This window comes from Sorex araneus, chromosome 11 (genome assembly GCF_027595985.1).
Source record: "Sorex araneus isolate mSorAra2 chromosome 11, mSorAra2.pri, whole genome shotgun sequence".
NCBI classification, from domain to species: domain Eukaryota; kingdom Metazoa; phylum Chordata; class Mammalia; order Eulipotyphla; family Soricidae; genus Sorex; species Sorex araneus.
This window is the reverse complement of record NC_073312.1, coordinates 13,223,506-13,235,320: the sequence shown is the minus strand read 5'-3', so window position 1 is coordinate 13,235,320 and position 11,815 is coordinate 13,223,506. Positions and strand designations below refer to the sequence as shown.

Genomic DNA, 11,815 nt, shown 5'->3' with positions numbered 1-11,815 from the left:
CCTCCACCGCCCACAAACACACCGGAGGGCGCTTGTGGAATCTGCCGCCCCGAACGTCCAGCCTGGGCGCGGCGCCGGCCCGCGGAGGGGCGGGGTGGCCGCGGCCCCGGGGCTGGCAGGACGCGCGCCCGCGCGGGGAGCGTTTGCAGGCGGGCGTGTGCATGCCCGCTTCCCGGGGCGCGGGGGGCGCAGGGGGCGGCGGCGGCGGCGTGCGCGGGGAGGGCGCGGCCCGGGGGACCGGACGCCGGGGGACATGGCGGCGGGCGGCGCGCGTAGCCGCAGCCTGGCGGGCCTGCTCCCCGCGCAGACCTCGCTGGAGTACGCGCTGCTCGACGCCGTCACGCAGGACGAGCAGGACCGCCTGGTCTACCAGTACCTGCAGAAGGTGGACGGCTGGGAGCAGGACCTGGCCCTGCCCGAGTTTCCGGAAGGTGAGGGGCCGGCCGCGGGGTGGGGACCCCTCCCGGGCCCTCCCCTGCCCCGCGCCCCCGCCGGACGCCCCGCGGACTCGGGCTCTCCTGCTGGGCGGTGTTCGTGGGGGGGCAGTGTGTGTGCGCGCGCGCGGGGGACACCTACGCGCCGGGCTCTCTGCGTCCCCAGCCGTGCAGGGCGTGTGCGCGCGACGCTGACATTCCAGGAACTGGGGACTGGCCCTTTATGGCCACGCCGGAAGGGTCCTCGCCTCCGCGGTGCTCGGAGCGTGGGGAGGCCCCCGCGTCCTTCCCGGGCGCGTCTCGGCCCACACGGACCCATCGCTTTTGAGATGCGGTTCTCAACGCTCCCGGGGGGGGGGGGGGGGGATTGGCCCGGTGTCACCGGGTCTGCAGCTCCCGGAAGCGGTTTTTTTTTTCTTTTTCTGGTCCAGTTTTACAGAAGAGGAAACTGATCTATTCCCCCCACCCCCCACCCCTCCCCGCTCCTTTGCCCCGGAGGTGAAGACTTTGGCCCGAGTCAGATCTAAGCGAGCCCCACGTTGGCCTGCACTTTGACTTTGTCCCGTCTCTTCTTCCATCCCAAGTCCTGCCCCTGGCCATTGTAAACTCCAGGATCCTGGAGGTTCCCTCTCTAGAGTTTGAATTCCGGCGCTGGGATCGCCTGGAACCACGAGGGGACGGATAGTCCCTGTGCTATTTGTGGTGTTTGTGAAGCACATCTTCTTGCTGTGATAAATGAGACCACTTCACCTTGTTTGGTTGAGACTGGCATTGTTTTGCCCCGTGGTGTTGGCATCAGTCCTGGCAGGACACTGAAACCACGCGTGTAGTTGATTGGTTGGATGGGGCCCCGGCTCAGTGTCTCCAGGGAAGGGATATCAGAACCTCAACCCTGACATCAGAGCTTGGTGTATCTTTCCAGCCTTTTGCTCCTCCTGCCTTGAAAGGGGCTTTTTTTTTTTTTTTTAAATCTCTTGAGCTGCTTTGATAGACTGGGATTCTTGCAAAAGAATTGAGTGCATGAGCAAAAGAAACGAAGCAGTTACAGAGAAAAGTGCATCAATACTAACTTTGTAAGAAGTTATATGGCCACTTTTAGAACGGAGTTTCTTGTTTTCTTGTTCTGTTTGTATTTACGGTGATTGTATTTTATCACCAAGAGGATTGACCTCTGTGGCCTATAAGAAAAATAAAATAGTTTTAGTACTTGAGATACTCATTTTTTTTTCAGCTAGACCTGATTATTAAGGACAGAACGCTAGAGATTCATTTCTCTTGGTATATCAGTAGACTGTAACCAAGGGATTGTAAATGTAACTATCACAAAAACTGTGTTGTGTTCATTTCCTAGAGGAAATACAAGCTTATGGGGGGAATGGTGTAATGAATGAGTAAAGTCAGAGACATTTAGGATTAAGTCAGTTTTCCCATTTGTTAGTTGCATGGCTTGAGCAAGTTAATTCTCCAAACCTTACTGTTCTCAGTTATAAAATGGAAACAGTATTTATTTTTCAGGGTTATTGTACATACAAGGTTCTTGGCTCATAAGTGAATTCACTAAATGTTACAGCTGGGTTGGAGCATTAGTTAGAACCTGTGGGGCATTTGCCTTGCATACTGCAAACCCAGTTTTGATCCTTAGCATCCCATATGGTCCTTGAGAGCACCACCAGGAGTGATCTCTGAGCTGAGTCAGTAGTGTATCCTGAGCACCGCTGGGTGAGGCCCCCAAACTAATAAGTAATTAAAATTCTGGCCGTAATTATTATTATAAAATTTACTTTTCTTGTAGGACCTTGTAGCAATTGAGATGTTACTGTACTTTCTCTGTTATTCTCCTATCACTATTTCAGTTACTCTTGACTACTGAAAATAAATTAGAAGACTGATTCAGACATACATTACAATTATGAAATATGCATAAGATATTTGCAAAAATATGCAAAACTTATATAAGTTTTATATAATCACTATATGTGGCTTAAAATTAACTCTTTACTGATTGTATAGCTTTTGCTGCAGTTTTCGTCATAAGCTATTGTAACTCCCTTGTTCCAACCAACTTTTGTTTTCTGTGTCTATAAGGTATTTCAAAATACCTGCTCCAAAACATAATTAGTAGTTTAATAACTATATTTACCTGCAAGCGATGAATTATCTTCCAGGTGTTATACTCCAGTACTTTTATTTAAGAGAATGAGGGGTATGAGAGAACCCCAGCAAGTAAAAGAAGGGAATTTCATCCTGAGTTGGGGTGAAAGCAAGTCAGAGCAGATTGTGCTGAGGAGTACTTTATTATTCAGTTTAAGAAACCTTTCTTTGGGGCAGGAGAGAGAGTGTGGCAGGGAAGGCACTTGCCTTGCATTTACACCAGTGTTGGATCCCCCAGCACCACATAGGGTCCTCAGAGCCCTTCCAGGAGTGATCTCTGAGCACAGAATCAAGAGTAAGTACTGAGCACCAGTGGGTGTGGCCCACCCAGGGGAAATAAAAAGAAAGAAAAGAAAATCTTTCTTTCTAATGTAATAGTTAAAAATTGTAACTTATGGTCAAGTTGTTACACATTTTGATATACAGTGATACAGATTAATGAGATACTAATATTTTATTCTTTAAGGGAAGAGAATACTAATTATAATATTACTTCCAGTATATAATTTAGCCATTTTGCCTAACTTTGCTGTTTAGCTCTTTTTCTTGTGAAATTGCGAAATTGGCTGAGACATTTTTAATTTCTCTTCATTATCTTTTTTTTTTCCCTTGTAAATCCACTTCTTTTCTCAGTGGCTTTATGCCTAATTATGTACTTCAGGCCTTTTAATAATTGACATTTCCTTTTGTTTTTGATTTTGTGTTGATTTTCCTTTCTTTTGCATGCAGATCAGAATTTCTGGAAGTTTGGTAGACTTTTCTGTTTGCAGGGTACCTTTTAAAAGCACTTTCCTGTCCGTTCCCTATACCTTCTGTAAGAATAACAGTGGCCACTTTTTACTGGAAAGTTTTAGATAAATTTTCTTTTTTGTTTCTTTCTTTGATCGTGCTCATAGGTTTTTGTGTAATTTCAGGTTTAGAATGGCTGAATACGGAAGAGCCCATTTCTGTCTACAAGCATTTATGTGGAAAAGTGGTCGTGCTTGACTTCTTCACCTACTGCTGCATAAACTGTATTCACCTGTTGCCTGATCTCCACGCGTTAGAAAAGATGTATTCTGATACAGGTATCAGTCATTTAATCTATTCCTAACAGACTGCGCAAAAAGGCTTTGGAAATGCAGCTGATTCCTTTGCTCATTGGAGAATGAACACTTGGCAAGACTTCAGTGATTCTAAAAGTAATCTCTAATTCCACTTTGCATAAGAAGTTAACTTTGATGACGATTCCTTAAGAACCAACATTCCTTATATTTCTGGATTTTGTTTTGTTTTGTCTTATTTTTGTTGGAGTTGCTGTGGTGCCACACATAGTTATGCTCAGGGATAATTATTGGCAGTGCTGGCGATAGAACTGAGGTCAGCTGCAGGCAAGGCAGCACCTTATTCCATATAGTATCTCCCTTGCCCCAAGCACCAACATTTTGTCTATAGTTCTTTGAGAATAAGGACATAAGTTGCTTTTTTTCATGATCAACTCTTTGTTTTTTGGTTTGGGGGCTACGCGCAATGGTATTCAAGCATTCACCTGGCTCTGTGCTCAAGAGTCACTCTTGGTGATACAGAGGGGACCCTATGGGGTGCTGGGATTGAACCAGAGGCTGCTGCATGCAAGTACAATTACCCTTGCACTGTCTCCCTGGCTCCTTTATGATCTCTCTTTAAGCATACCTGATATGACCTAAGTTTGTTCAATAGTAAATACTCCATGCCTGCGTGCAGGTCATTCTGCTAAGGGCTTAGGAGGTCTGTGATACAGTCCAATGAAAAAGCATATGGAACCTGAGGAAAGTTCAAGGAAAACGTTCCTCAGAAAAGGAACTTGGAAAATCATCATTGTGGCTGAAAGTGAAAATGGGGGAGAGGTGTGGGTGGTGACGGAAGAAGCAACGGGTAGAAGCAGGCGCGTGAGGCAAAGTAGGTCTCTTGGGAACGGTGAAGCACTCCTCAGAAAAGTGACAGGAAAGGACTTTAGGTAGGTGAGGTCTGACCCTCACTGTAAAGGACTTCACATAAAATTCTTACTCTTTTTTGACTTTTTTCCTTCCATTGAAAATAGTAATGTTTTAGGTTGGTTTTAGTTTAGTAGAAGAATGAAATAATAATATATGTTATTTAGAAAAGCGCTGTGGCGGGGGGGGGGGGGGAGAGATAGTACACTGGGGAGGGTGCTTGCTATGCACGTGACTGATTCAGGTTCAATCCCCAGCATCCCCAATGGCCCCAGAGCCCACCCGGAGTGATCCCCGAGTACAGAGCCAGGAGTAACCCCTGAGCAGTTCCAGGTGTAGCCCCCCCAAAAGTATTACAGACTGAGTTAGGAACCCTGGGGTTGGGAGCTTGCAGACAATTTGGTGCTTTACTGGGCCTGGGGTTCAATCCGTCCTGCTAGACAGAGGCCAGTGAGAGGTCTTCTTCATCCCTGGGGCCACTCCTATTCCCACATGATCCTGTGCCCTCTGGCCTGGGCACCCCGCACCCCACTCCCAAAGGTAAATTTTTGAAGAAGGAAAAAGAATCCTAAAGTTACCTATTCTAAAAGATGAAATCTGGGGGCCGGAGAGGTAGTACAGTGGGTAGGGCACTTGCCTTGCACACAGCAGACTTGGGTTTGATACCTGGCATATAGTTTCTTGAGCACCACTCAGTGTGGTTCCTGGGTGCAGAGCCAAGAGAAATTCTGGAGCATTGCCTTGTGTCGTCCCCAAACCAAAACAGAACAAAAATAAATAAAAGATGAAATTTGGATAATATGATTGATGACTATTACACTGAAAGCAAATTTTATGGTTTCTTAGACCCCTTATAATCTCTTTACCAGTTTATTGGCTGTGTTTTTAATATAAATACATTGTGACCCAAAAAAAAACCAAACAAACCTATTTTCACATACAGATAGACTTGTGACAGGTAAAATGCCTTGTAAGAGGATTCAGTGTTGTAATTTCTAAGAAACATTTTTCTGGACAGTATGCTGCTATTTGAAAATGCAGATAACTTAGAAATAATAGATTTTTATATTGCTTAGAAGATAGGTTCAAGTGCTGTTCCCCAAAGCAGGCATACCCCAAGATAGTCTCGAAGAAGGTCAGTAAGCTGTCACTAAATTAATTTGCTCTCATGTTGTCTGCTTACTGCCTGACATGTTTCCGAACATGCTTGCAACCGTGCGATTTGCATTCTTGAAGTGACATTCGGCAGCCTGTTTAAAATTCCATGGAATATTCAGTTCATTTTATCAGTAAGCCAGAATTGTTGGCTGAGTGAGAAAGTGCTTATTAATTCAAAAGCACCCTGAAAGAGACCCAGTTTCAAACTCACTTTCTTTCCTCGGCAAAACAGATTTGAAAGCCGAATTTGTAATGGTGACAAGTCATGCTTTCCTGTACAGTAGCTTAAGAGAAATTTAAATGCCAGAGTCTAAAGCAGAAAGTAACAAGGTAATAGTAACAAATGGCCCGAGAGTCATTTTAAAAGCAAGTGCCCGTGCTCCTAGGTTAACGTGTGTACATTTATGTTGATTTGACAGATACCTTAGTGCGTTCTTTTCCTTTTCTGTTTCTAAAATTTTAACCTCTTTTTGCTAGATGTGTTAATATGTTTTATACTCAAATTTTAATTATTCTTGGTTTGAAGGCCGCATCTGGCTGTGCTCAGGGTTTCCACTTGGCTCTGTGCCCAGGGATCATTTCTAATGGGGATTGGGAAACCGTATGTGATGCTGGGTATCGAACCCCGGTCAGCCGCATGCAAAGCAAGCTCCCTGCCACCTGTACTGTTACTTTGGTCATGCTCAGATTTTTAAAAAGCAGTTGTTTCAAAAGAAAACATCTATTAGGAAAACTTGGGATATTTTTAAACCGTGATCGTGAGATATATATTCATTAATGTGTGTTTAAATGAGGATTTCATAAATCTAAATGCTCTAATACTACTGAGTAAATGCCAGAATTCCCGTTATGTATGATACGCTAGTTTTCTGTTTCATACCTTATTAAGAGTGATCAGAAAGTATGTGGAATTCATAGTGAAAATAAGCTGGTAAATGAACCAGTATGTGATTTTGCTGTGTGCGAGGGTTCCCGCAGCTCTCCCCAGGGTGGTGAATTCCTTAGGAGGACTCGCAGGATTCAGAGTAGAGTTCTTTCGGGACTGTGACGTGCTCCATAGAGGCAGGGAGTACGAAGCGGCCGGAGTCGGCAGGGCAAAGACACACAGGCGTCCCGGGCCCGGTTGCATCCACCGCTGGCGCCCACAGCTGCTCAACTTTCCCCCACGAGGAGGGAGCAACGGCAACACATCTGAATTCTTGCCCCCAGGAAAGCTCAATAGAGACTCAGTGGCCAGGGTTTGGACTGGGAGCTTCTTCCTGGCATCAGGGACCAGATTCCCTCAGCGCCAAAGGAAGTCCAGCATGCAGTGTCACCTGGGGCCTCACATGCGTGGTTCCTTGCAAAGCAGGATGTGCCTGGTTCAGGCCGGCAGGTGCCACAGGCTGCCATGATCCTGGCCTGGATGCGCAGCAGTCAGCCCCACCGAGTTAGTAACTCCACTCATGTGTTTTCTTTTGGCTAGTGTTCTCTGAGTGTATTAATCCATGTCCTTACTCGGTTTTTAAAAGTTGGTCATTTTATGGCAAACTTTTTGGGTGTTTAATGTGGATACAGGGTGGCACTGTAGCACTGTCGTAGCACTACCTTCCCGTTGCTCATCGATTTGCTCTGGAGGGCACCAGTAACATGTCCATTGTGAGACTTGTTGTTACTGCTTTTGGTATATCAAATACGCTACGGGGAGCTTGCCAGGCTCTGCCGTGCGGGCGGGTGGGAGCTTGCCCGGCTCTCCAAGAGGGACGGAGGAATCAAACCTGGGTTGGCCACGTGCAAGGCAAATACCCTACCCTCTGTGCTATCGCTCCAGTCCGGATACAGGGTAATGGCAATTTTTTGAAATGAGAAGGATTTCTGACTTACCTCTGGTGTCCAGTGTACTGTTCAGTGATTTTGGTCCTTTCTTATTTCTGTTCTTGGTACAAAATCTGAAACCTTCCCAGCATCTTCTCCCTTCCTTGTCTCTGCCTCCCCAGCTGGCTTGACTTGCTGGGTTCTGCTGTTCTCTCGCCATGGGCCTGGATGCATTCCCTCCCACCGGAATGGCCCTCTCAGGCCTTTCCTGGAGGCCCCCAGCCCTTCCAGGAGGCCCAGGGAGTCGCTCACCGCTGAGGACCCGAGGCTTGAGGTATCCTCAGGCATATGCACTGACTGACCCACAGGCAGGATACCTGGGCCTCTCAGCACCCCTCGGGTGGCTCCCCCTGACTAAAGTAAAGTGATTTCATAGACCCATTTCAATTTGTAATTCATAGTTTCAGTAATTATTTCTGAGCAACAAGTTCATTCATTTATTATTTATTTTTTTGTGTTTGAAACTTACTTAAAACACTCAATGTACAAAGTTGTTCATGATATGGTTGTTTCAGGTATTGAACATTCCAGCACCAGTCCCACCACCGGTGGGTGTGACCTTCCTCTCTACCAAATCCTGTTCCCCCCCACTCCCTTGTCCCCCCTGCCCCCACTAGCAGGCACAAGATAATTTGTATTACCTTTTACAGCATATATCTCACAGTGGTGTTACTAAAGTTATTGTCTGCGGATTTACTGAGCTGTTAGGCACTAATTGAGCCTTCTGTGTTAGCGTTTTTTTTTTTACTCCTTGAGCTTAGTGGGTTTCTACGCAATGTTCCCATCTCATTAGCAGTGCTCCAGCCGGGCTGTTAGTGCTGTGAAATTAGGAGGCGTGGCGCACTGCAGGGTCCCCGGAACTGGGCGATTCAGCAGCTTGGCATCTCTTTGAGATGAGTCGTGGAGCTGTGAAGCCAGGTGCTTGTATCAGAGGATGCCAGGAGTGGTTGGGACCCTAGGCCACCCCATCTCAAGAAGGCCCCCGAGATTTCAACCCGAAGACCTAGGAGAATTCAGCAGTCATGTCATCAGTCCCAAATTCATTATTTTAAAGCTTCAATCTTAATATTAGTTTCATCCAAATCTTTTTTTCATAGTGCTGTAACTAAAACTGTGACTTCTGGCCAGGTAGTAATGAATTTCGATTGGCAGAAGTACAGATTAGTGAGAGTATTTTTTTGGTAGTGGTGCTCGGGACCCCTAGGGCTAGACCCCCCAGTGCCAGGGATACTGTCGGTTCTGGTGATGAGCCGGGACCTGTCTGTGTTCTACATATTCTCCAGCCCTTGGAGCTTCCCCCAACCCTAATGAGATTCTGTTTTCTAGAACATTGTAGGAAAATCTCTCCAACGTTCCTGACACAAAAATGGGAGGCAGAGGTGTTTGTGTGTACATTGATTTCGATGATCTGGATATAGTTTAGATCCTGTACAGGTAGCTTCTTCATTATCTTACCCATTTATTTCCTATCATACCACGGACTGTGCTAATGAACACGAAAGCTTATATTCTCCTAAATTAATTAATAGGAATTAATAATCTTATAGGGGGAAGGCTTCTAATGAAATAATAACAAAAATAATTTTGTTATTTCTGATTAGTGCTAAGAAGGAAAATTACTTCCTTTAAAATTGTCAATTCCCAGAAAATTGTCAAAACAATGATGTTCAACCTGGATGAACTACTTTTATTTTTGGGTTGGGTTTCACATCCACATCCAGTAATACTCAGGGGCTGTTTCTTTTGTGGTGCCAGGACTGGTCCCTAGTGATGCTGGGGATCAAACCAGGGCCAGCGCAAGGCAAATCTTTCTGGCCCAAGCTTTCTTAAAAGGAAAAATTGAGCTTGAGACCTGAAAGACAAGGGTAATTTTACTGGATGAGAACAGTGAGAACTTTGCCCCGAGGAACCACCGGGAGGGCCTTGAAAGAAGAGGAACTGTCATGCTCAGGGGAGTTGAAGGGAGGCTGGAGGGGGGGGAGAAGTTGCTGGAGAGACGAGATTTAGTTTTTATAAGAGGCGCAGTGAAATCCAGATGGCTGCTTTTCTGCAAGATTGATGGTGACCTGGTCAGGTTGACGATTTCTCCTTTTCTTTCTCCGTTTTGGCCCACGTCTGGAAACACGCAGGGCTCCCTCCTGGCAGGACTTGGGGAAACCACTTGTGGTACTAGGAAGGGTCAAGGGTCGAGCTGGGGTCAGTAGCCGCCTGGGAGGTGGCTTCCTCACCTGCTGTACTGTCTCTTTGGCCCGAGATTTGTGTGTTTTTAAACATTAATCCAAGTTCTCGGTAAAAATGAATGTGGTGGTTAAGAATGGATGTCAGAGACAAGGAATGAGGAAGTTTTTGTGCTCTTTGCGGGATGTATTGATAGCTTGAACTAGTCACAGGTCAGCAGCACTTACTGATCTAGTCACGGATGACATAAGTGCCGATAATGAGAAGAGGCAGGTTCCTTATTACAGAGTTTTCTGGCTCAGACAAATGATATGATACATTATTGTAAGTATTAATCTGGAATTACTCATTGTCTTATGTCTAGTGGGGACATTGTCCTTCCTTGACAGGAGTCTGTAGGGAGGGCGGGTTTTGCAGGGGAAGGCCCCGAGTGTAGTTTGAAATCTCTCTGAGGCTTGTTTCTCATGTTTGGTATCACCCTTGCCATGAAGGATGAAGACGTGAATCCTTTCTGTGCCTTCCCTGCTGACACTCTCTGGAATCCATTCTCATTTTGTTGAATGCACCCCTTGTTTCTCTGTCTCTTGGCCTTCTCAGTCTCTCCCATCTTGTCTCCCCTGCTGTGGTATTCTCTCCCAGGATTCCCTTCCCGGTCTCTCTGTGTGTTAATACCTTCACGTGGTTCCGGTTTCCCCATCAGCATCACTTCTTCCAAGTATTGAAAAACTCCTGTTAGTGCCAACATTTTCATGTAGTGTATGATGCATGTTTTGACAATTGGAGTTGTCTTCTTCTTTTTTTTTTTTTCCAGACCCAGTGATGCTCTAGCTCTGCACTCAGGAATTACTCCTGGTAGTTCATGGGGGACCATATGGGATGCCAGGAATCAAACCTGGGTCAGCCTCGTGCAAAGCAGGCACCTTCTTTGCTGTACTATGGTTCTGGCCCCTGAGTATTGGAGACAGTTTTGAGGAACCCAAAGCTACTGGGTTCTTCTAAGTGTTCTTAATTAAAAAATGGGCTTAAACTACTTTTACCTACCCTCATGAAGTTCTGTTCATTATTTGTAGTACAGGTAGATTTGTTTCTATGTATATTTTTAGGTACCCCCATTTTTTTTCCTGTTTTATCTGTTTGCATCAGAACTATGTGAAAGGTATATTCACTCCCCTCCCTGGGTCCGTGAAGTTGGCCCGTCCTAGATTCTGAGTCACATAGCAATCAGCACGGCTCAGGTTTTTATCCCTGTCTTTAATTTTTGTTTCCCATTTCCCCCCTCTCACACAAAAGGTAACATTCCAGGCATTTCTATGCATTTTGTCTTTTTTAAAACAAAATATAGAACTGTATATCTTGGCGGTCACTCTACGTCAGTTCATCGAGAACTTCTGATTGCTTTTAACAACTATATGGAATACTGCATGAGATAGACATAATTAGTTATTTTCTCCTGGTGTGTTTTGGCCCTGGGGTTGTTCCTACTATTTCTGAGCTACAGCCAGTGACTCATCTTGTAGATAACATGTTCTTTTTTTTTAATTTTTTTTTTTTAATTACCGGTAGCATATGTTCAGAGTAAAAGTCTGAGTGGGATTGCTGGGTCAGGGCTAGATGCATGTCGTGTCCCGGTGCGTGTTGCCAAGTTCCACACCAGGAGGCTGCCGAGGCGCGTCGGCTGGCAGTCTGTGGGGTGCCTTTCCCCTCACTACCGCTCCCATAAAATGTGGTGACGTGCTTTTAAATTCTCACCGACGGGAACAGATAAACTAGAGAAATAAATTTAGGGAATGAAAAGGAGCTCAAAGAAGCAGATGAGATTAGAGGACTGTAGTTCAAGTTGAACCTCTGTAGTTTTTGCCCTGGGCTGTGGTTTCCTTTTGTGCTATCCTCCCCCCTTCCCCCCCAGAATATCTCTGTGATCCAGGATAGCCCAGAACTCGGCAGGGAATAGAATAACGCAAGCAATTCCAGGTTAGCTAAATGGGAGCAGAATATAAAGCTGTCACCCAGGGCCACAGAATAATATGAAAAATTATCTAGTCTGACAAAAGTAGACAGAATGCCAGTAAAGAAAGATGAAAGGGAAAG

At 45.7% G+C, this 11,815-nt stretch overlaps 1 protein-coding gene across 1 annotated transcript in view; it reads left to right on the top strand.

Annotated features, from left to right (window-relative positions):
• The first annotated feature begins 114 nt into the window (after nucleotides 1-114).
• Nucleotides 115-11,815, top strand: part of NHLRC2 (NHL repeat containing 2) — a 61,666-nt gene continuing 49,965 nt past the window's right edge. The window contains exons 1-2 of the mRNA XM_055119223.1: nucleotides 115-431; nucleotides 3,500-3,652. Coding sequence (XP_054975198.1) covers nucleotides 254-431; nucleotides 3,500-3,652 — 331 coding nt within the window. The 5' untranslated portion in view covers nucleotides 115-253. The remainder of the gene's footprint in view (nucleotides 432-3,499; nucleotides 3,653-11,815) is intronic.